General features: G+C 40.1%; 2 protein-coding genes across 3 annotated transcripts in view; one reads left to right on the top strand and one right to left on the bottom strand.

Moving 5' to 3' along the window:
* Window positions 1–26,107, top strand: part of LOC125271359 (complement C3-like) — a 731,185-nt gene that overhangs the window by 534,578 nt on the left and 170,500 nt on the right. The window lies entirely within an intron of this gene.
* The window catches only part of LOC125271349 (complement C3-like), a 118,898-nt gene that overhangs the window by 71,691 nt on the left and 21,100 nt on the right, over window positions 1–26,107 (bottom strand). For both annotated transcript variants that reach the window (XM_048195412.1, XM_048195411.1), the window contains exons 8-15: window positions 24,864–24,966; window positions 24,617–24,737; window positions 20,954–21,069; window positions 15,170–15,319; window positions 14,816–15,013; window positions 13,982–14,173; window positions 13,750–13,896; window positions 13,542–13,671 (exon numbers count right to left, since the gene is read on the bottom strand). In XM_048195412.1, coding sequence (XP_048051369.1) covers window positions 13,542–13,671; window positions 13,750–13,896; window positions 13,982–14,173; window positions 14,816–15,013; window positions 15,170–15,319; window positions 20,954–21,069; window positions 24,617–24,737; window positions 24,864–24,966 — 1,157 coding nt within the window. The remainder of the gene's footprint in view (window positions 1–13,541; window positions 13,672–13,749; window positions 13,897–13,981; window positions 14,174–14,815; window positions 15,014–15,169; window positions 15,320–20,953; window positions 21,070–24,616; window positions 24,738–24,863; window positions 24,967–26,107) is intronic.

The raw sequence follows: 26,107 nt of genomic DNA, 5'->3' as shown, positions 1-26,107 counted from the left end.
CTGAAATATTTACACTATTCAAATTCTAAAGGCAATACTTAAAGGTGCCCTAGAATTAAAAATTGAATTTATATTGGCATAGTTAAATAACATGGAAATGACATACAGTGAGTCTCAAACTCCATTGTTTCCTCCTTCTTATATAAATCTCATTTGTTTAAAAGACCTCTGAAGAACAGGTGAATCTCAACATAACACCGACTGTTACGTAACAGTCGGGGTGTACGCCACCAATATTTGCATATGCCAGCTCATGTTCAAAGCATTAGACAAGGGCGGGACGTCTGAATGTGCACAGCTGAATCATCAGACTAGGTAAGCAAGCAAGAACAATAGCGAAAAATGGCAGATGGAGCGATAATAACTGACATGATCCATAATAACATGATATTTTTTGTGATATTTGTAAACTGTCTTTCTAAATGTTTTGTTAGCTTGTTGCTAATGTACTGTTAAATGTGGTTAAAGTTACCATTGTTTCTTATTGTATTCACGGAGACAAGAGCCGTCGTTATTTTCATTATTAAACACTTGCAGTCTGTATAATTCATAAACACAACTTCATTCTTTATAAATCTCTCCAACAGTGTAGCATTATACAAATACAATACTCACATAATCTGACGCATACATGCAGTATGCATGACAAACACTTTGTAAAGATCCATTTTGAGGGTTATATTAGCAGTGTAAACTTTGTTTATGCACTGTTTAAGGCAAGCGCGAGCTCCGTGGGCGGGGAGCGTGAGCATTTAAAGGGGCCGCAACATGAATCGGCGCATTTCTAATTATGCCCCAAAATAGGCAGTAAAAAAAATGAATAAAAAAAAATCTATGGGGTATTTTGAGCTGAAACATTCACAGACACATTCAGGGGACACCTTAGACTTATATTACATCTTGTAAAAAAATGTTCGATGGCACCTTTAAAGTTAGAGGAAAAAAGTACTTTATTGTCTGCTATACCCACAAGAGGGTGCAAGTGAGCGCAATAAGCAAATATACACCAAATCAAGCATCGTATCTTTTGTTGAACTGAAATGACATTCACTTTTCTTTTTTTTTCCCAAACAACTGTTTTTAACCCCCTCTAGTCAACGGTTGCATTGCCGATACCACCTAGTTTTTTTCTTATCAGTGTGAAAGAGACTCAAAATACTCTGTCAATTTTGTACATACAATTAAGAATTATACACCATTCTAATCTGTGAAATGACTTCTTTGATTTATGTACATTTATGTACACAAAAACAATGTTGTGCTTTTTGCAAAATAAAGCAAATTGTGCACGATGCACGAGCCACAGTCTCTCTCTGAATTAAGACTATTCTGATAGTCCTCAGAAAATGAACTGTAACTTAGTAAATACTAATGACACAAAAATAATACACATCTAGAGAAACATTGAAATGTCAGGTTTTAAATCATGTAAGTCAAATCAAAAACAAATATTCTCTGTTCATGTAATCTGTATGAAAAGAGAGACATGTCAGATGTTGGCAAGTCAGCTCATTATCCCCTTATTCTGCCATGCCCATAGAGCGCGCAGAGCTTTCAAACGCAAATTCTGAGGCTATACATATAACAGAGTGAACACCCACTGCTCATCAGCTTGGAAAAACGCATCAAGCTTAGTCAGTTTCATGTACTTTTCATTGTTCTGAGATGCGATGAGGAATAATTTTAACCCTCTGGCGTCTGAGGCTGATTTGGGGCCTGGAGAAGTTTTGACATGCCCTGACATTTGTGCTTTTTTCAGTTGTTCATAAACATATTAATGACACAAGTGTCATTACACTGTATTCAGCACAAACTAGGCTACCATAATATGTGAGGAACATGTATGTACATGTTTGTATTTTTGAAGGAATAACGTTTATGCGTGGTTATTGAAAAAACAAAAAACTTAAGTCACTGAAATAAAGCCAAAAAATATATATTAAATCTGTGTTCACAAGACTTCTGGGTATTGGAGGTTGTAGACTAGAGTTTTTGCTTCAAAATTATGTAAAAATTATCATTCCTACTCCTTCATATAAAACAATAGAGAGATTTACATTTTCTAAAACATCTTTGGTCAAGAAACACAGTATGCGTGGAGGCGTGAATAATCATGAATAATGGATGATTCTCACCTGAGAAGACAAAAGAATCAGATAAAGAGCTCTAATGACCTGCATAAATAATGAGCTCTTTCAGTCAAGTAGGCTGTGAAAAAACCCTGTTGATCATGTCTCAGCTCATCATAATGTAAATCAAACATACAGAAAAAACAGCAATACTGTGAAATATTATTACAATTTAAAATAATGGTATTCTATTATATTCTTTAAAATATAATGCATTTCTGTGATGCAAAATGTCTGAACAGTTATGTTACCTCTATGGCATTTCATATAGGCTTTTAGCTTAAAAGCATGCACATTTGGAGAAATATTGATGGATTCTCATGTTTATGTCAATTTTCTATACAGAGGAGTAATATTTATTCAATGTTTATTGTTATCACTATGAACGCTGGATACTGTGTTTTAATTCATACTTGCAGCCGGAGGGCGCTCTGTGCACTTTTAGTCCACAAATGCCAATGCTAAAGAAGAATAGGCAATCCAGGAAATAACTGAACTAACAGAGGCCAGAGATCGCTAACTATGGCTATTCAAAACACTTTTCAAGACAATAAATACACGATTGAGACAATGTATGCATGTATTGCCTGAATTTGCATCTGAATAGAGCTGGCTCCGTGGGCGTGGCCGCATTAGCGGATAATGAGCTGAATCACGGACTTCTGACATGGCTCTCTTTTCATACAGATTACATAAACACATAATGTTTGTTTTCGATTTGACTTGTACGATTTAAAACATGACATTTCAACGTTTCTTTAGATATATGTGTCATTTTTTTTGTCATTAGTATTCATAAGTTACAGTTCATTTTCTGAGAACTATCAGATTGGAGTTCGTTCAGAGGGAGACGAGAGATCACGCATCATGTTAGTTTTCTTTATTTTACAAAAAGCACAACATTTAGTTTTTACTCTGAGTGTACACAAATAAAAGAAGATATTCCACAGATTAAAATGGTGTATAGCTCTTAATTGTATGTGCAACATTGACGGAGTATTTTGAGTCTCTTTCACACTAGTAAGAAAAAAAACGCGGTGATCACGCCGGCGTGACCGCCGACCCGAGGGAGTTAAATATTCTGTCTATGAAGAATTTGCTCCTGGTTGCATTGGCCTCCATCAAGAGGGTAGGGGACCTGCAGGCATTTTCGGTCAATGAATCGTGCCTGCACTGTTAGACCTTGCTGTAGAAAAACGGCCAAATTCTGACAATAACAAACCATTTTCCTTTAAAACAGTAATATACTGTAGAAAATAATGCATTCTGGGTAATGTTTGTCATTTTCGAGAAAGTAGCCTACAGGAATATACTGTGAGTTAACATCGCTCAAAGTCGACACTCAAAGGCTGTGTTCCAAATCACACCCTATACCCTCATTCACTATTCCCTACATTAGTTCACTAATATAGCCCACTTGACAGAGTGAATGAAACGACGTGAGTGAATTCAGACACTGATGAACACCTGACAACCAGAATCACTAAAGGACAGAGAAACAAGAACAGAAAAAATAGACGAGCAGAAACACAAGAACTACAAAAGACTTCAGCCACACTTAGTGTCTGCTTTAGTCGGGCTCTTGACTCTTTAACAGCTTGCTCTGGCTGCTGTAACTGAGTGTTTATAAAACACATTTGATATGACAGGAAAAAGCCAACAGGAAGTTGAACAGGTGTTTTGGCTGTTGTGATGATGCTGTAATCTTCTTGGACTTGTTTAATTCACTGATCTCTTTCTGTGTTTAGTCTTTGATTTAATGTGTATTTTATCTTTATTGATTAAATATATCTGTAATTCAATAGCATAGGATTTTGTTATTTAGGAGAATATATAAGTCCTATAATGCATAAAATATTTTGAGTTCCTGCATAATTTGGACAGCAGAGACATCAACAATCAGAATATGAATCTCAACAATGGTAACATCCAAAAGTTTAATGTTGCAATGCATGCTGGATGCCAGCATAGTGCAAATCTCCCAGGATGCACTGCAGCATAAATAAATTATGCAGTTTTATTGCCACCATTGTTGAGATTGATGTGCTGATTTTTTATAACTGTGTGTGTCTAAATAATGCTGCAGCTGTTCCCTTTCAAGGGAACTCACGCTGCGTCAATTGCTGTGGAAATGCCTCTGCATGATTGCGTTGTGAAGCACGTATGAAATCAGTCCAATGTGTTTTCAGCAAACGCTACATGTGAAATCGTTTTGTCCTATTTATTGTTGTCTGTCTACCAACTATGTTATGGTGAGCTAACAGCAATTCAGAAAGTGTGTTTATTCCTGCATTTCGGGCAGAGATACACACCAGATGTGTGTTGTTTGTTTGGGAGTGCAGCATGCCCAGGCAGCTTTTGAGGAAGCTGCTTGTGAGCATTGTGATCTTCTTCATGAGGCTGCGCTCCCGCTGAGCCCTCTTTGAGGAGGGCAGCTCGGTTCGCGTTTCTCGCGGCTTGGGTTCCGCTTCTGCCGAGGCAGACCGGCGCCTGATGTCGTGGGGTTCGCAAATGAATCTAACAGAGGGTTTAGAGATGGGCGCTGCCCTATCTCAGCCCTCACCTGTTGGATTTAATGTCTCTTTTCAGAGTCAGAAAGCACGCGCTGCAGTTTTCCGCTCCAGTTGAGGCAGCCGCACTGATGTCATCTAGTTCTGAGGAGTTGGATATTGTTAGTGTGGAAACAGGTGAAGCGGAAGACTCGCCACTTCAGTTTTCCTGTTAGTGAAGAGTTCGTGGAGGTGTTGACTCGTGCTTGGATTTTAATATTGTATGGCCAACCGAGAAACAAGATCTGCAAGTCATAAGACAAATTAGATGTAAGTTTTTTCCATCAGATCAGCTCAACCTCTACGTCGCGGCTTACCGTTTTTTCCCGACCTCCACACTGAGGTGTCGGGGTCGTGGAATAAGCCTGTTTCATACCGTACATTTACATCATACAGTGATGTCTCAGGTATGGGAAGGCACGGTTATGGGGCGATGCCAAGGGTGGAAGAGACGCTTGCGAGCCATCTGTCCCCTCAGTCTGTATCGTTCCTTAAAGCCCTGACTCTGCCCACCAAGCCACTTAATATTACATCCGCACTGGTGGGCAAAGTGTCTCTGCGGTTTCTAGGCGGGAGCAGTCGAGGCTGAGTACGAACTCTGCATACAGACAACACCAGACAGAGCATTGCTACCCGTACTCCCCCTTCAAGGAGCTGGGAGGCGGGGCAATGCTCGCAGGCGAAGTCCTTGAAGGACAAGACGGATCTGAGGACCATCATTGCTGCTAAGAGCTTCGTCGAAGAATCCTGATGCCAGAGGTATCAGGATACTGAGGGTGGTCCACTCCGAAGCCAGAAGGCATTCACCTCATTATACGGTGCCTGTCTGCTCTTCGGTGCCCTCAGGGGGGCGCTCTGCCAACCAGCCAATGCTTTCTGAGACAGCCAAGCCAGTTGTTCCCTGCCGGTGTGCCGATTCAGGGCATTGTGCTGGCTGCCCAAAACACACCAGGGGCCAGCCTCGAGAGGCTGGTTCCCTGAGTAGTTTTTCCTCTCTGAAGCCAGACGGCATTCACCTCATTATATGGTGCCCGTCTGCCTTTTTTGTGCCCTCAGGGGGGCGCTCTGCGGTGCAGTATTTCCCCTGCGAGTCACCCGAGGGTTGCTTGCACACTCTGAGGTAGCCAAGCCAATTGTTCCCTGCCGGAATGCCGCTTCAGGGCATTGTGCTGGCTGCCCAAAATACACCAGAGGCCAGCCCTGAGAGGCTGGTTCCCTGAGTAGTGTCTGTCAAATGTATCTCAGTGGGTCCTGCATGATGATAAAAAGGGAATGCTGTTCAATTCAGAACATGGTCACCCTGATTCAGTGGGTTTCTACCCACAGTGGTGGGCCACAAGCAGGCTCTGGTGTTGGCACAAGAAGTAGAGACTCTGATGCGAAAGGAGGCTATAGAAGGGTCCCTATAGAAGGGCAACTAATCAAAATTGCACAATACCAAAGAGAAAAACTAAATTTGCACAATCTACATTTTCAGTTCAAGGTACACTGTTTTGAAACAGCCTGCCAGCTGAACTGAAAATGCAAACAGAGTTAAACATTTTTCAAATAAATTTTAAAAAGAGGTTCAAACAAAAGCAGGTTTGTGAACACTGATGGTCATGCACAGTCTCAGCTTTTTTATTATTGTTATATTTTTTATTTTTTGCAAAGTTTTTTTGTGTGATTATTGTTCAACTGTTGTTAAAAAGCCTAACCAGGGACTGGGGCTGCAAATTAGCCTTTGGCTAGAAGTCTGCATGTGGAGCATCGGCTGCTTGAAATTGTAGCAAGGTTATACTGCATTGTCTCTGTTAAATAAACAAATAAATCAATCAATAAACAATAGTATCTATTTTATTTGTTCTCTGACATCCTCAACTGAATGTGCTGCTCCTCTCAGCCACTCACTGAACAGAGCAGACGCAGGTACGCCTACGTCAGGAAAGCAAGATCTTGCACTCATGCGGCAGCGCCGGGAGTCTCGGAAGCTAGATCAGTACATTCGTCACAATGCGCTTTCTTGGAAAAAAGTCACAAAAGGGGTCTGAAAAGTCACTAAGTTGGCAACACTTATTCAACCTTCCATCTCCAAGTTTCAGCCCGCCGCTGTCCAAAATGGCGTTACTGCAATTGTGCACTGGCCTAAGGCAATTACCAAACTGGTTCTGTGTGTGTATCACACCAATGCAAATCAAAGTTAATAATTATGAAGGATATATTCAGTATAAACTGGTATTATTTTCCTTCAAAACTATCTAAAAAAACCTGTATAAAGGTTTTTAAACAACAAAACACATTCATTTACACAAATTTGATATTCGGAATATCAGGTAGTTCATGACTTCCAGCCACCGCCTTAAGACCAGCCCATATGCAAACACAATATGTTCCCTAATATATGAATAATTAATATATTAATTTTTAACTATATATTGAAAATATACAGAATAATATATTACAATATATTAAATAATACATAAGGAATTGCCACTTTCATATGTTGAAAAAAATGTGACAATATATTTACTAATATATACATAATATACAGTGGGTACGGAAAGTATTCAGACCCCCTTAAATTTTTCACTCTTTGTTATATTGCAGCCATTTGCTAAAATCATTTAAGTTCATTTTTTTCCTCATTAATGTACACACAGCACCCTATATTGACAGAAAAACACAGAATTGTTGACATTTTTGCAGATTTATTAAAAAAGAAAAACTGAAATATCACATGGTCCTAAGTATTCAGACCCTTTGCTGTGACACACATATATTTAACTCAGGTGCTGTCCATTTCTTCTGATCATCCTTGAGATGGTTCTACACCTTCATTTGAGTCCAGCTGTGTTTGATTATACTGATGGACTTGATTAGGAAATCCACACACCTGTCTATATAAGACCTTAAAGCTCACAGTGCATGTCAGAGCAAATGAGAATCATGAGGTCAAAGGAACTGCCTGAAGAGCTCAGAGACAGAATTGTGGCAAGGCACAGATCTGGCCAAGGTTACAAAAAAATTTCTGCTGCACTTAAGGTTCCTAAGAGCACAGTGGCCTCCATAATCCTTAAAAGGAAGATGTTTGGGACGACCAGAACCCTTCTGTGGCAAGGGGGGCGTGGTTCAGCGAGGTCTGCAGAGGGAGAGCGTCAGGAGAGACGCGGTCTGTGAGTGGGTTAGACGCAAATAACAAACACCTGTCTCTTGTTTCAGTAATTGGCGTGGAGATAGTATAAAACACCAGGAGAAACAGGAGCGAGCGAGAGAGAAGGACTACTGGCTGCTACACTCCCCAACGCTTTTGGAAGCAGAGATTTCTTTTGGTGATTGTTTTTGTGCTGGTCTGCACCCTTTTTGTTATTTCTTATTTTTGTGACAATAAAAGCAGCCAGTAGTCAAAGCCGACCCTGTGCTCTTCCTTCCTGAGTGAAAGAACATTGTTACACTGGTGCCGAAACCCGGGACGGGAAATGGATGACGCCGCCGTGTCAGGGACCTCCACTGCACCATTTGCGGAGCTCATTACATCCTCATTACAAAATCAGGAGAGGCGGTTCCAGGCCATCCTCCAGGCCCAGCAGGAAGAGAGGTTCCGGAGCTGGATGGATCGGGAGGTTCGGCCGGAAGCCACCGTCCAGCATGCTGCCCCGCCCACCACACACTCAACAAAATGGGGCCTGAGGACGACCCGGAGGTATTCTTGGAACTGTTCGAGACGTCAGCCGAGGTCTATGGCTGGCCACGGGGCCAGTGGCCAATGTGCCTGGTCCCACTGCTCTCCGGGGAGTCCCAGGTAGTGGCGCAGCAGCTTCCGGTGCAGAACCTCCTGATCTTTGACGACCTAAAGAGGGCCATTCTCCAGCGGCCCTTTGTGATGGCCCAACAGCTCCGGGACTCCTGCCGCAAATGGTTGATGGCCGACGGAGGTGACATAGAGAGCATCATCGATCGCATGGTACTGGAGCAGTTCATCACTCGGCTCCCAAGGAGAACCGCCGAGTGGGTCCAGTGCCACCGCCCCACATCGCTGGAGTCGGCCATACATCTCGCGGAGGACCACATGGTGGCGTGCCCCGGGGTCGGCGAACCCCTTCCATCTGTCTCTCTCTCTCCTTCTGTTCCCCCTCCTTCTCTCTCTCGACCTGTCCGTCTACACAGGTCCCGTCCACCCGGCCCTCCTCGAGTCACACCCCGGGGGCGGGGCGGGAATAACCAGACTGTGTATTCGGCGCCACGAGTCCTGCCCAGGGGGGCGGGATTGGCACCGGGCGGGTTGGACCCCGCTCCTGTTTCTCCGCTCTCTCCAAGTCAGCTGTCCACTACCTGCCACTGGAGCGGCGGGGAGGTCTGGACCGGCTTACTGGCGTTGCGGGGACCCGGACCATTTTATTGACAGGTGTCCGGTTATGGAGGTGGGGACAATGATCCGGGTCCCGGATGTCCCGCAGGCTGCCCCTGGTCAAGCTGGGTGGTACCAAATACCTGTGAGTATCAAGGGGAGTACCCATCAGGCTTTAGTGGATTCAGGATGTAACCAAACCTCGATTCATCAAAGTCTGATACAATCCGGGACATTGGATACAAGCCGCATGGTTAAGGTGCGGTGTGTGCACGGGGATGTGATGGAATATCCTATTGTGCCAGTCATTATTCAATTTCGGGGTCAAAAGCATAGTGTTGAGGTGGCAGTTAATCCGCACCTCCGGCATCCGTTAATTTTGGGAACTAATTGGCCAGCGTTTACAGAATTATTGGGGGCTTTATGTACGGATGCCTCTTGGGGAAAGAATGCACTGGAGGGGAACGCGAGTGTGCAGGTGGGAGAGACTGAATCAGGACCACTGGGTACTGCCTCAGGGGAACAGAGTGAAATCGAGAGACTTATTCTCTCGGAGCACGATGATTTTCTCCTGGAGCAGTCTCAGGATGAGACGCTGAAATGTGCGTTTGAACAGGTCAGTACCATCGACGGTCAGCCTCTCCATCCTGGACAACCGCTTACTTATACAGATTTTGCAATTATAAAAAATAGGTTGTATCGAGTGACCCAAGATGCTCAAACAAAAGAAGATACAACCCAGTTGTTAGTGCCTAGGAGCCGCAGGGAAATGCTTTTCCAAGCAGCTCATTCTAATCCGATGGCTGGTCATTTAGGACAGGGGACGACACTAAATCGCCTCATGACCCGATTTTTTTGGCCAGGCATTCACAAGAATGTGCACAGGTGGTGCGCGTCTTGTCGTGAATGTCAATTGGTAAATCCACCGGCCACCCCAAAAGCGCCTTTGCGCCCCCTCCCATTAATGCAGGTCCCCTTCGAGAGAATTGGCATGGACCTCATCGGGCCATTAGAGCAATCAGCACGAGGACATCGTTTTGCATTAGTCATTGTGGATTATGCAACACGATATCCGGAAGCAGTGGCTCTTCGCAACATTTCCGCTAAGAGTGTTGCTGACGCACTGTTTTCTTTAATCTCCTGAGTAGGAATTCCCAAGGAAATCCTCACTGATCAGGGCACGGCGTTTATGTCACGTACGTTACGCGAACTTTACGAATTATTGGGCATTAAATCGATTCGCACCAGCGTCTTTCACCCACAAAATGACGGGCTGGTCAAACGTTTTAATCGCACGCTTAAAACAATGATTCGTAAATTCGTGCAGGAAGACGCCAAAAATTGGGATAGATGGTTGGAACCTCTGTTGTTCGCTGTGTGAGAGGTCCCGCAAGCCTCCACGGGGTTTTCCCCCTTCGAGCTTCTCTATGGCCGTCAGCCCAGAGGGGTGTTAGACGTCATAAGAGAGGCTTGGGAGGACGGACTGTCTCAATCAAAAAACGGAATTCAGTATGTGCTGGACCTGAGAACAAAATTCCACACTTTGGGGCGGCTGTCTATGGAGAATTTGTTACAGGCCCAGGACAAACAGAGCAGGCTGTATAACAGAGGGTGGTTTGCAGCCGGCCATATCGACTACCTAAACACAAGAAAAAAATAGTTCAGGAAGAATTAGGGGCAATGCTTGAAATGGGAGTAATAGAGGAATCCAACAGTAACTGGGCGAGCCCAATAGTTTTGGTTCCTAAAACAGACAGCTCAGTGCGGTTCTGTGTGGATCATCGCAAGGTGAATGCTGTGTCGAAATTCAACGCGTATCCAATGCCACGGGTTGATGAATTGCTTGACCGGCTTGGTACGGCTCATTTTTATTTGACATTGGACTTAACAAAGGGTTATTGGCAGATCCCCTTGTCTCCATTATCCCGAGAAAAACAGCTTTCACGACGCCATTTGGATTACACCAATTTGTTACACTTCCGCTTGGGCTGTTTGGGGCACCGGCTACCTTTCAGCGGCTGATGGACAGGGTGCTACGGCCCCATGCTGCATATGCTGCTGCCTATTTAGATGATATTATTATATTTAGTAATGACTGGCAGAGGCATATGCAGCATTTGAGGGCTGTCTTAAAGTCGCTGAGGGGGGCCGAGCTCACGGCCAACCCGAAGAAGTGTGCAATTGGGCGCGTGGAAGTAAAGTATCTGGGCTTCCACTTGGGGCATGGACAGGTGCGTCCCCAAATTGACAAGACTGCAGCAGTTGCGACCTGTCCGCGCCCCAAGACCAAAAAGGAGGTAAGACAGTTTTGGGGGCTGGCGGGATATTATAGGAGGTTTGTACCTAATTATTCGGACCTCACCAGCCCCTTGACTGATCTTACTAAAAAGGAGGCACCTGATACGGTTCAATGGACGGAGCTGTGCCAGCAGGCGTTTACCCAGGTAAAGGCTGCTCTGTGTGGCGGGCCGTTGCTTCACTCTCCTGATTTTTCTCTCCCTTTTGTGTTGCAGACTGACGCATCGGACAGGGGGCTGGGTGCAGTCCTGGCCCAGGAGATAGAGGGGGAGGAACGGCCGGTGCTGTACATTAGTCATAAGCTCTCTAAGAGAGAGACTAAGTACAGCACTGTGGAGAAGGAGTGTTTGGCCATCAGGTGGGCCATGCTCACCCTCCGCTATTATCTCCTGGGACGGGAATTCACCCTCTGTTCGGATCACGCCCCTCTGCAATGGCTCCATCTCATGAAGGATACCAACGTGCGATATCTAGCTTTACAGCCTTTTAAGTTCAAGGTGGTCCACAGGCCGGGTGTTCAAATGGGGGTTCAGCGAGGTCGGCAGCGGGAGAGAGCGTCAGGAGAAACGCGGTCTGTGAGTGGGTTAGGCGCAAATAACAAACACCTGTCTCTTGTTTCAGTAATTGGCGTGGAGAGAGTATAAGACACCAGGAGAAACAGGAGCGAGCGAGAGAGAGAAGGACTACTGGCTGCTGTACTCCCCGACGCTTTTGGAAGCAAAGATTTCTTTTGATGATTGTTTTTGTGCTGTTCTGCACCCTTTTTGTTATTTCTTATTTTTGTGACAATAAAAGCAGCCAGTAGTCAAAGCCGACCCTGTCCTCTTCCTTCCTGAGTGAAAGAACATTGTTACACCTTCCCAGAGCTGGCCGTCCGGCCAAACTGAGCTATTGGGGGAGAAGAGCCTTGGTGAGAGAGGTAAAGAAGAACCCAAAGATCACTGTGGCTGAGCTCCAGAGATGCAGTCGGGAGATGGGAGAAAGTTGTAGAAAGTCAACCATCACTGCAGCCCTCCACCAGTCGGGGCTTTATGGCAGAGTGGCCCGACGGAAGCCTCTCCTCAGTGCAAGACACATTAAAGCCTGCATGGAGTTTGCTAAAAAACACCTGAAGGACTCCAAGATGGTGAGAAATATGATTCTCTGGACTGATGAGACCAAGATAGAACTTTTTGGCCTTAATTCTAAGCAGTATGTGTGGAGAAAACCAGGGACTGCTCATCACCTGTCCAATACAGTCCCAACAGTGAAGCATGTTGGTGGCAGCATCATGCTGTGGGGGTGTTTTTCAGCGCAGGGACAGGACGACTGGTTGCAATCGTGGGAAAGATGAATGCGGCCAAGTACAGGGATATCCTGGATGAAAACCTTCTCCAGAGTGCTCAGGACCTCAGACTGGGCTGAAGGTTTACCTTCCAACAAGACAATGACCCTAAGCACACAGCTAAAATAACAAAGGAGTGGCTTCACAACAACGTTTACCATCCAACCTGACAGAACTGGAGAGGATCTGCAAGGAGGAATGGCAGAGGATCCCCAAATCCAGATGTGAAAAACTTGTTGCATCTTTCCCAAAAAGACTCATGACTGTATTAGATCAAAAGGGTGCTTCTACTAAATACTGAGCAAAGGGTCTGAATACTTAGGACCATGTGATATTTCAGTTTTTCTTTTTTAATAAATCTGAAAAATGTCAACAATTCTGTGTTTTTCTGTCAATATAGGGTGCTGTGTGTACATTAATGAGGCAAAAAAATTGAACTTAAATGATTTTAGCAAATGGCTGCAATATAACAAAGAGTGAAAAATTGAAGGGGGTCTGAATACTTTCCGTACCCACTGTATATATATATATATATATATATATATATATATATATATATATATATATATATATATATATATATTACATATATGTATATATATATATATATATATATATATATATATATATATATATATATATATATATATATATATATATATATATATTTTATTTTTATTTTTTATTATTTTATTTATTTATTTTTTTTTTTTTCAAAAATACCATTTTAAATATCAATCACGCTGATCACTTTCTTAATTCAAGTCAGCTCATGTTATTAAAATATTTGTGCATTTGGATGCTCAGGTAACAAAATTATTCTGTATGTGACAAAATTATATATTTTTTTGCTCAGGAAAATAAAGCTAATACAATAATATTTTCATTAGCGGAAAGAAATAATAATAACAACAAACCTATTCTGGTGTTGGTTCCTCCTGCGGTGTGTGACTCAAACATCAGACCTGCATCACTGAAAACCCCCATACTGTCCTTTCCACCTCCTGCTGTACAGCCCGTGTCATGTTGCTCTATAATGTTCCAAATCTAGAGGCACAAGAAGACACCAGTTATATATGTTTTAAATCACTGATTGTGCCATTATGTCTGAGGAACATACTTCACCTGAGTCTGAGTGAGTCTGTTCTTGTTAAGGACATGCACAGCCTTGTCAACCACCACCAGCCCAACTCGAGCTCCTGGATCTCCAGTTATCTGCAGTTTGACCTCATCTCCCGGGCCATAGTCGCTTTTCTTGACCTGAAGCTTGAGCTGTCATTAAAACGAGAGATGATGCGTCAGTAAAACAGATCCAGTTGATTAGCACATCAGCCATTTCTTGTGATAGTTGACCCACCGTTCCCATGCATGTGTCCTTCACGTCGACCCAGACTGAATCAGAAACCACCTCAGACGAGCCCACATGGTAATAAGCCACGAAGCGGAAGGACGGCACCATGTCTTTGGTTACAGGTAGAGACAGAGCCACTAGAGCTTGTCCTCTCCTTTTAAACCTTTTTGCTTGAATGATCTGACCTTTACTCAAGATCTGAAAATGAGGCAGACGAGTTAACAGTATTTATGACATTCATATGGTTTCAAACAAAAGTTGTGGTAGTCTGCTGGAGTGGTGGAATTACGGAGAGGGATAAGAAAAAACTCAATAAAATGATCAGGAGGGCCAGCTCAATTGTGGGCTGTTCTCTGGATTCAGTGAAGAAGGTGGGTGAGAGGAGGATGTTGGCTAAGTTATCAAACATCTGGAACAACATCTCCCACCCTCTGTATGAGACAGCTGGGACCTTGGGTAGCTCCTTTAGTCAGAGACTTTTGCACCCCCAGTGTAACAAGGAGCGCTTTCGGAGATCCTTTGTTCCAACAGTGGTTAGACTTTTTAATGTTAGCTTATCTTAACACTGAGGTTGCCCAAATATTTATATATATTAAGATATATTTATTATTGTTATTTTTTTAATTGTATTTTTTTACATTTAATGATATATGTTAATTATTATCATATTTGTATTGTTATTTGTTTGTAGTAGTGTTACTACTTGTATTGTGTTGTTTATGCTGCTGTAACGTTTAAAGTTTGGGGATAAAAAATAAATAAAGTCCAAAGTCTAAATATTGACAAAATAAATTCATATTTTCGTGGTGCAGCTGAATAAGAAATAACCATAATCTTTACCATGTAGGTGAAATCTTGAGCTCCTTGATTTTGTCCAGTGTTCAGATTGACTGTCATATGACTACCAATCTGAAGCTCTTCTGCATCAATGCCAATGTGCATGTAGTTCTTTGAGTTGCCTTTGGGAACATAAGCCTGAGCCGTCATGTTCTTCACTGCCTGCTGTCCATCTCTTAATTGTGGATCTTTGGTTTTTGCCTGCCAATAATAAATATATTGTTTTCTGATGTGCTGTGTACAATATGTTCCTTTTTTTTTTTTTTTTTTTTTTTTTTTAACTTCTGTGAACTTATCTATTTTCCAGTAGTTCACCAGGGAACCTGACTGAACATTAGTTGAGTTTGCAGGTCTTACAGTGATGCCCAATGTGGAAGACACTCCGTCTGCAGTGTTGATGGTAACCTTCGCAATGCCATTGGCTCTTGTATGACCTCTGACCTCTCCAGGATTGACCTCCACTTCCACATTTTCAGCAGGCGTGTTGTCAGGATTTGTTACATAGACCTGTTATAGAACCCAGAGCAAAAATTAATTAAATTGTTTCCACAGTAAAATCCACAGTGTTAAATGAACACCCAAAGTGTACATATGAGTCCATCTTGCCGGGTGTTAAAAAGTAACACTGAAGCAGTGTTAAAGTTAATGAGATAATTGACTGATGATTGAGTGATGATTGACAATTAGTGGAGACACCTGATGATAATAAGCAGAATCACTGAAGAAACAAGAGAAAAAGAGAGAGACACAACAACTACAACTGACTTCCAGCCATTAAACATTATTACACTTATTATTAACCAGTTTGATTTGATTTCTGTCATACATCAACAAAGGTTCTTATTGAGAATTAACAGATGTTTAGATGTTAATGTTTTAATGAAAGTTTAGTTTGAAGTCACCATGATGGTGAAAAGCATTTCCTTTAGTTGGGCTCTTGACTCTATTTATTAACATTCATTTATCTCTGGCTGCTCCAACTTTGTGTTTGTAGAGCACATTTGTTATGGCCAGAGAAACTATGTTCTGAGCTGTTTTTCCCAAAAATGCAGTGAGCCAAAGTTGATCAATTTAGGTTTACAATGCTTTGGGAAGAACAGTCGTAATGGTTGTGTTTTCTCATTGTGAAATGGCCAGATTTGCTGGTGACATCCAGTATTTAAAAAAAAAAAAAGTCATACTATTATTGGATCTCAAGCTGTAAAATCACAGGACTACAATCATTAATACTAAAGCTACACATCAAGCACACAGTCAGAGATTTAGACTCTAAACAATATCAGGCCATCACATGATGATTAGATCTGCAAATTCTATTGTGACCGGATTATATTTCCTCTGATCATAACAAATGTATGTGCTTTACAAACACAAAGTTGGAGCAGCCAGAGAACAATTAATAATAAAAGGTAAAGAGTCAAGAGCCCAACTAAAGCAAACGCTGACCTCTTTCATGGTGACTTGAAATGAAACATTCATAAAACATTAATTAACACCTTTTTTCTCTCTTTCCTTCAATGATTCTGCTTATTATCATCAGGTGTCTCCACTAATTGTCAATCATCACTCAATCATCAATCAATTATCTCATTAACTTTAACACTGCTTCAGTGTTACTTTTTAACACCCGGCAAGATGGACTCATATGTACACTTTGTGTATTAATTTTACACTGGGGATTTTACAACCTGAGTGACGGTGAGTGTCATAAATTTGAGAAATGCTTCAACAGCCAATTGCTTCAGGTAGTAAGGTCTGTCATGAGTGTTTCAAAGTTTCTGCTGGATTCAGAGCATAAATCATACATGCTTACATATTACTATATTTAATTAAGATTTTTGAATGCATTTGAATGCTTTGATTGTATTGTATTGGTTGTTTTTATATTGACACTCGCTACAGACACACCCCAATGCAAAGAAACTCTAGCATTCTCACTGCAGTGAACACGAACCATAAGAGTCAAAGAACACGTTTTTGCATTCAACTCTGCTGCTTTTTAATTGTTTTTCTATGTAAACATGCCCCAGACGGATGACTGTTGCACTGCATCTCGCAGGTTTTTCAGCGCCATGTGCATGAGTGCTGCATTTATTAGGAAACGCCTCTCGAGAACCTGCCTTCTTTTATTTTCTATTCATTAGTGCTGCTTCTCTGTTGATAAATTGTACAGGTTGTGAAGCTTAAAGGGTTAGTTCATCCAAAAATGAAAATTCTGTCATTAATTACTCACCCTCATGACATTTCAGACTTTCGTTCATCTTCGGAACACAAATGAAGATCTTTTTGATGAAATCTGGGAGATTTCTGTCCCTCCACTGACACAACTACACAGCTACATAACTGACACTTTGACGCTTCAAAACATTCATAAAGAGATTGTTGGAGCCATTTCATTGTAATTTGTGTTTGTGACACTAGAGGGCATGTAAGTATTTTGAGTACATTTAAGCCAACCGCTGATGAGTTACAGGTGCGCAATGGAAGGTCAAACAGACTTTTTGACCATGCTGTGTTGAGCATGCAGCAAATTGTGCAGGATTGTGCTCATCTGAAGTTTTATTTTTCCTTTATTTTATTTGTGTTATTTGCAATGCCAAATGGACAATAAATGGATTGGCATATCTAACTTTATTATGGACAATGACTTGATTTATTCAAGGTAAAGCACATGTCAGAAACAGACTTCTAAATTTCATCTGCGTCCCTACAGAGATAATAAAACGAATAAAATGAATTGAGTGGTTTAGTCCAAACTTTCTGAAGACAATTGTTTTTTTATGATGAACAGATTTAACTTAGACTTTCATTCATATATAAATCTTGATCAGCGAACATAAACAGAAGCTCAACCAAACCTCTTCTGGAAGCTCAAACATGATGCATAACACATGAGAATGAACCTCACTGGTTCTTGCACATCAAGCAAACATGCTTGAGCTTTTGTTTACCACAACTGATATGTGAGTTGCTGAATGTTTATATGTGACCAAAAAAAATAATAAAATCAATCTGTTCATCATATAAAGCAGGAGTGGGGAACCTTGATCCTGGAGGGCCATTGTCCTGCAGAGTTTAGCTCCAACCCTAATTAAACACACCTGAAGCTAATCAAGGTATTCAGGATTACTAAAGTTACAGGCAGGTGAGTGTTTTTTTCAGAGTTGGAGCTAAACTCTGCAGGACAATGGCCCTCCAGGATCAACATTCCCCACCCCTGATATAAATCAATTGAATCTCTTAAAAAAAATCAAATTAAACGCTCAATTCATATGGATTAGTTTTACAATCGCTTTCTGAACTTTTTGAAGTGTCAAAGCTTCAATTTGCGTAGACTGTCAATGGAGGGAAAGAAATGTAAGACTTGATTTTCCAAAAGACAAAAGCTGAGATCAAGCACCCTGAAATAAAGCAATAAAACTCACCTATAGAAAAGATATTAAAGAAACAGGAAACTTTTTTAAAATATTAGTTCACTTTCAAATACAATTTTCCTGATAATTTACTCACCCCCATGTCATCCAAGATGTTCATGTCTTTCTTTCTTCAGTCAAAAAGAAATTAAGGTTTTTGTTGAAAACATTCCAGGATTATTCTTCTTATTCAACAAGCCTTCCCTATTCAACTTACAGAACAAATGTGGCGCCAGTTTAGTTTTTTTCCATAAGTTGAATAGGGAAGGCGTAGGACATACGGCATAAGCTTTTTGAAGAATACTGAAAGCGGAAGCACATACAAGGTGATCATTTGTTTCTAAAAGGATATACAGTTGTATTTTTTCTGAAAATGACCAACGTTTCGCTAGATAAGACCCTTATTCCTCGTCTGGTATTGTTTAAAGCTCTTTGAAGCTGCACTGAAACTGTAATTTTGACCTTCAACCGTCTGGAGGCCATTGAAGTCCACTATAAGGAGAATAATCTTGGAATGTTTTCATTAAAAAACTTCATTTCTTTTCGACTGAAGAAAGAAAGACATGGATGACATGGGGGTGAGTAAATTTTCATTTGAAAGTGGACTAATCCTTTAAGGGAAAGTGCAAAGCAGCCATTTGGGACATTCTGTCAGAGGTGTAAAGTCCAGGGGTCAGAAAGTAAAAGTCCTGCCATATTTTTTATTCCACCCACTGAAGCGGTGTTAAAGTTAATGAGATAAAGTTAAATAAGTGATAAATTGAGTGATGATTGACCATTATTGAAGATGATAACAAGCAGAATCGCCAAAGGAGAAAATCACAGTTTTTAAGCAACCATCGTGGAGATGAGTGTTTGCTTTAGTTGAGCTCTTGACCCTTGACTTTTTAATATTAGATTTTGTTTGGACTGTTGTAATTGAATTATAACAGCCAGACAAGCAAAGAGAAAAGATACTTAGGAAGTGTTAATTAAATTTTCAATATTTGACCTGAATCACTGAACTCACTTAGAGCCCAATCTCTGAGTTAGATTTACATTATTGATTACAGCAGCACTGTGATTCTACAGCAGAAGATCAGGTTTATCAATATAATCTGAAGGATTTCACAAAAAGATATTCATTTGTTCATTTAGAGACACAGACATCAAGAATCAGCCTGTGAATCTCAACAGTGGTGAGAATAATAAAGCATGTTGCAGTGAATTCTGGGAGCCACCAATCAAAATTCATCCATGGCTCCCATCATGCATTGCTGCATGAATAAATTATGATCTTAATTGTCTTAGTAATTTCCTTTTCTCTCTATTTTTATTTTTTGCTGTTATGTGACTTTTTAGTAGCTTGTTTTCTAATGTTCAGAGTTGATCTGTTGATCAGAATATGTTGCTTGTCACCGTTGTTGAGATTCACAGGCTGATTCTTGATGTCCGTGTGTGCCTAAAAAAAAAATATATATTTTTCATAATCCTTCAGATTATATTGATAAAGCTGATCTTCTGTTGTAGAATCACAGTGTTGCTGAAATCAATAATGTAAATCTAGTTCAGAGATTCAGAACAAATAATGATTATGTGAAAACATAAATAACACCACCTGATCATCTTTTTTTTTGCTTGTCTGGCTGTCACAACTCAGTTACAGCAGCCCAAACAAATTCTAATATTAAAAAGTCAAGGGTAAAGAGCTCAACTAAAGCAAACACTGATCCCCACGATGATGGCTTAAAAATTGTGATTTTCTCCTTTGGTGATTCTGCTTGTTATCATCAGGTGTCTTCAATAATGGTCAATCATCACTCAATTTATCACTTAATCATCTCATTACCTTTAACACTGCTTCAGTGGGTGGAATACAAAATATGGGACTTTTACTTTTACTTGGGACTATGGGACTTTTACTACAGGACTTTTACTTTCTGACCCCTGGACTTTACACCTCTACATTCTGTACCCAGAACACACATGCAGTAATGGGTTATAATGTATTAAAAACACTTACCCACCACTGTGTATGCATTTTTTCTATTGCTGATTTAGCAAGTTGTATGGAAGTGGCTAATATAAACTACACTTTTTGTACGAGTAGGCAACCGAATAAAGGTATTGGCTAATCCCTACAACATCTGACGAAGATCAGACTGGCAAATTTGTGTCTGTATATGCGTGACACTAGGGATCTTTCATTAGGGATCTCTGTGCGGCATCGGATCCCTAATGAAAAAATAATGGGGGTACCGAGAATAATATAATATCTAAATCAATAAGCAATAGTTATTGTTAATTTGAAATTAGAAACACAATCTAAAAGTAATAATAATTTGAAATTGGAGTCAGATTAAGTGAGCAGCTAATGTAAAATTGAAACTAAATTCTAAAAATTAAGTGAACTTCACAGGGACGCTGAAAAGACATACACACATTATACCTCCGCCCAGGCCGTCGGAATCCGTTCTTTGGGCCGACGGGTGGTCCTTACAGAAATCTCTCAGATTTTATCAAAGGGTGAAAAATGAATGACAGAATTTTTATTTCTGGGTGAACTAACCCTTTAACAGTGCAGCATTTAATGGTCATTTCCAATTATTGATATCATTTTAGTGCTGATGTGTTAATATTATTGTGTGAAAGCAATTGGTTTGAACACCAGATATGGTCTATTTTACAAGAATAGCCAATATAACAAATTTATGGAGACTAATGTCTACCATCAACTACTTTTTTATACCGAGACACTGAAGGGCATTCCAGGTTTGAAGAAGTGTGGTGTTTTTTTGAAGTGGATGGTGTACGGTGACGTCACAATCTGAATGCCTCTCCTTTCTGCTTCCACCATTTCACTGCCTGAAACACACACACACACACACACACACACACGATAAGCCTCTCATACACAATTCCAGCTATCAAATTTTTTTTTAAAGAACGTATTCCAAACATTCTATGTTAGTTATGGAAATGTTAAATTGTCCAGTTTTCTTGATGTTAGTGGAAATTTTTTTAAAAGGTTCCTAAGATATTCTTGAAACACTTCAACTTAAATTTATTAACAACTCAACATTCAAGGAACGTTAATTTGTAACATTCCAAGAACATAAAAATGTTCTTACTGTTAAAAGAACTTTGTTTAAAGGTTAGTATGATGTTCCTGAAACTTTCGTTCAAACATTTGAACATCTGCTGTGAACTAGCAGAATCACAAGCAGGTTGAGATGTTGATGACTTATTGAAAATTTTTCATTTGAAGTCACCACTATGGTGGTCATCATTTGTGTTGACTTATTTCTCTCTAAGCAATTACAAAAGTGTTTTCAGAGAACTTACAAACATATTTAATCGTGCTCAGTTAATCTATCATGTCAAAGTGAAAAATCTCTACTGGTTAAAAAAAGCCCTACATCCCAAAAACTGTGTATGCACACTGTTTAAAAAAAAAAAGTAGCTTTAACTTAACTTTTTGAGTTATCTTTTTACATTGACTCAGTTAAGTTGCATTTACTTATAATTTTAAGTATTTTCAACCAATACAGTTTAGATGTATTAACTTTATGAACATAAGGTGAACTTTTTAAGTTTTCAGTACATACATTTCCTGTAATATATGCTTTTTATTTACTCAATTTAAGACATAAGAATCTAAGACAGGTAGACTAGATTACTATAATGCATGACTAGCTGGTTGTCCTGCATCCTCAATAAACAAGCTACAATTAGTCCAAAATGCAGCTGCTAGAGTTCTTACCAGGTCAAGAAAATATGATCATATAACACCAATTTTATTATCTCTACACTGGTTACCTATTAAGTTCTGTATCAATTATAAAGTATTACTACTGACCTATAAGGCTCTAAACGGTTTAGCTCCTGTGTATTTAACCGATCTTCTATCGCCCTACAATCCATCAAGTTCTTTAAGATCACAAAACTTCACATTTGGCTCTTAAACTCTGGAATAGCCTTGACAATGTTTGGGGCTCAGACTCACTGTCCTAGTTTAAATCTATATTAAAGACACATCTATTTTGCCAAGCATTCACATAAGGCATCTCATATCCTTGTACTCCAGTTATATCAGATCAATTGCACATGACTATATTTGCTTAATGTTAAGAACAGCAGCTACGCTAATTATTTGCTTTAGTGTTTTATCTCAGGATGCCCATCCTGAGATGACTAGAGAGAGTAAATTAGCTCCAGTTTGGATTTAGCCTCTTATGAAGTCTTCAGATGACCAAACACGTGTGAAGCGACGACACAAATCCCTGCGAGGACTTCAGATGACGCAACTCTGGATCAACATGCAGCATTTAAAATTTTGCTATATATATCCTAATAATTGTTAACATGTATTGATTACCTCCATGAGCTCATTGTCTTTGCCTTATGTCTCATACACATCCGGACAATTATTGTGTGCTTATCACCAGCGTTTTTGAGAAAAGTTATGAACAATAATTATGGGGGTCACCCAGAGGTCGCGTTAAGCGAAAATTATCCGTCATTGACGTAATTTTTTTTAACATTGACGGAAAAATCTGAAGGCCGTCCGTCACGTTGACAGATTACACTGAGGGTGATCTATTGTAAATTGTAACTGTAATTCACACCCCTGTTCAGTTGGTGGCGAGTGCGCTCCAATGTAGCAGCAGAGCACTGGATCCAGAACAAAAATGAAACTGGCACGAATCTTTTGCTATGCGTTTGATAACGCACAGGCGAGTACCCAGAAGCTACAACGATAGCCTATATGACGCCACATTAAAGAGCGCCAAAACGGTATTTATTGCTTGAATTTCTTAATGAAATGGACAGAATTTTAAATCTGAGATTTTGTTCCATATCAAAAGCAACACAAAGCGTTAAGCCTATTGCGATTTATTGGGTGGGAGGCGCACTATATATGCACTGTTTATTCGTCAACTGAAAAAGGCATATAGCCTGGGATTTACGAATCGATATTGGTCTTATGAATGTGACCAAAACAGCAAGGAGACATTTTAATTGTTTATTAATAAAGTAATGTTTTCTGAATCAGTGTCGGCGTCAAAGATGAAGTTGACATTGACTCTCCTCATCTCCTCATGGACGCGCTTAGAGAGAAAATGCACAATTCATTCGGTTTATTCTACATAGGCTAATCAGAGTAGCCTATTTCTTTTCATTTTATATTATTTAGTTTTCGTTAAAGTAGATATTTTATGCTTTCTATAGAGATATTTCTCATGTCTCTGAGGCAAGCAGCCTATATGCTGAGTTTCGGTTCATTCAGGTAAGACGCGTTCCAGTTCACGCGCCAGTGATCGCACCCGCGCCTCCATGTCATGATTATATTTTCTACTATATTTGCTTCTTATTTATTACATCCAGGCAATTGGTTGATGAAACATTGATTAAAATTAAGATACAATTTTTACAAAAAGAAATTCACTTTAAAGAAAGGCTTTCTACAAAATAAAACTTTATGAAGTGGTCAAAATCATGTCTGACACACTCCATGTCTCCCGACATGGGCATCTTATGAAGCATCTTTCTCATGCTCTTCACTTTTCATAATCAAATAGATGAATGAATTTAAAACATAACATAGGACTATTTAAACATAAATATGAAACCACGTTTTTTTTAATAGCTACCAACACGTACAGAGAAATTTCACGTGTGAATTACCCGTCATTTTAACTTCATATTTTAATTATAATAAAACATTTAATTGCTTTTATTTTTGTTCAAATGTGAGCAAAAATAAAAGCAATTAAATGTGTTATTATAATTAAAAGATGAAAATTAAAATGACAGGTAATAATAGATTATGACGGATTTTTTTACGACCCTGTCCGTCAAAATGACGGACAAAGTTACAGTCTAAGGCAACCTCTGGGGTCACCGTGATTTTGCCAATACGACATGTCCCTTGATCAACATATTTTGTTGATCCTGGAACAACATTCCTGTCTGAAAATTTAGTCTTAACCCTATTCCTACTCCTAAACCTAATCCTACCCATAACCTATCCCTAAAATCAGAGGGGAAAGATGGTGAATACATAATAACATTGATGTAGAAGCACCTAACCCTGGTTATAAGCCTAAACTTGACAAACGATAACTTGTCCCTCAAATCTGACTGGTTGATTGGAATGTTGTTCCAGGATCAAAAAAGATTCAAAAACTCAGTAACAGTCTTTGGTTTCTCAGTCGACGAAAAGATCCTCTTTAGCACCTTTAATAAAGACCAGATAACGTTGAAGAAACACTCTATTAGCATTACTAGAAGAACATTTGTTCATAACTTTGAGAAAAACCATGCCAGAGTCTCAGTTCCCTTTTAGATGGCATCACACACAGGCATGTAAACATGTGTATACAGATGTACAGTATCTGTCGTGACTTACCACTTTCTGTTAAAAGACTGACTGAAACATAGATTGATCGTCCAACCAGCTGGATAATGTCTGGAAAGGTCTTAGTGATCATCTCCCTGGTCAGTTCTGCAGTACCTTTTCCTTTCATTATCTATTCATATATGAGAAAGGCATGAATATCAAAGTAAAAAACACTTTTAATGTTTTATTTAAGTCATCCTCTAGGTGAAGAGAAATTAGATTGATCCCAACTTGTAAACTGTTTAATTTCTCTCACCTGAACTCTTTGAAGAGATGCAGGAATACTTGTTTTCTTCTCACCGTCCATCACACCAAACACCACAAATGCATTTCCTTCTACCTCCTGTCCAAACAGGTACCTATAAAAAAAACAATTTCTGCTGTAAAAACAATAGTGCCATTGGCTATTTCTTATCCACATCCACTTTCATTGTATAGAAAAAGAGCAGCTTGGGTATTTTCTGTTCCACAGAAGAAGGAAATGAGCCATGTAACTTTTTAACTTCAATCTGACCATTAAAATTACTTTAGTTGGTGTAACCAAATCCAAGTCTCTTCAAACGGCAGCCAATGCCTCCAGGCAGCTGTTTAGGGCATCCAAGTTATTTGAATGGGGGAATCCTGAAATCTCAAACACTGCTTGCTGAATTTACAAATGACTATATGCACTGAGCATTCTTTAGAACTTCTACAATAATGTAAGCCAGCTGGAAATCTTCCGGTGAAATGTGACTTGCTGGTGTTTTGAGCATCAATAGTGTAATACTTAGTTTAAAATCAGAATATAGCCACTTAAATAGTCAGACATGGCATTAAAGGTGGACTCCGTATTATTTTAAATACACCATTTGGAAGTTAGTCGGCTGATACCAACAACAAACGTCTAACTAATCAGCATTAGGGGGTGTATGACGCTCGAGGAGAGAGAACAAGCAAGAGGGATATTTGAAAGAGAAAAAAAAAACACTGTAAAAGAAATGATGAGATAATACAAAAGAGCTCAAAAGAATATCACTGAAATGAAGAAGTATGCCTGGGCATTTCCATTTTGTAAACACCTGCAATTGCTAATAAAGAAGCAACTCTACAATACTCAGGGTCAAGAGCTCAACTAAAGCAACCACCAATTCCTGTAATGAGCCAGGTTTGATTACTCTTGTTTTTGGGTGTCTTTTCCTCCTCTATTGTTCATCTTTCATTGGTTTCAGCTGTTCCCTGTTACCGCTGGCATTCGCGCTCCCGCGCACGCACCTGTTCTTTGTTCTTGTCTGTGTCTGGGAATTATTGTATGTGAGTGTGACGAGCTTCTCGCTCTCTTGCTTGACGAGATTTGTGTGTGTGTGTGTGTGTGTGTGTGTGTGTGTGTGTGTGTGTGTGTGTGTGTGTGTGTGTGTGTGTGTGTGTGTGTGTGTGTGTGTGTGTGTGTGTGTGTGTGTGTGTGTGTGTGTGTGTGTGTGTGTGTGTGTGTGTGTGTGTGTGTGTGTGTGTGTGTGTGTGTGT

This window comes from Megalobrama amblycephala, linkage group LG7 (assembly GCF_018812025.1).
Source record: "Megalobrama amblycephala isolate DHTTF-2021 linkage group LG7, ASM1881202v1, whole genome shotgun sequence".
NCBI classification, from domain to species: Eukaryota; Metazoa; Chordata; class Actinopteri; order Cypriniformes; family Xenocyprididae; genus Megalobrama; species Megalobrama amblycephala.
Note: the sequence above shows the minus strand (reverse complement) of the source record. Positions and strands in the feature narration are given on the sequence as shown.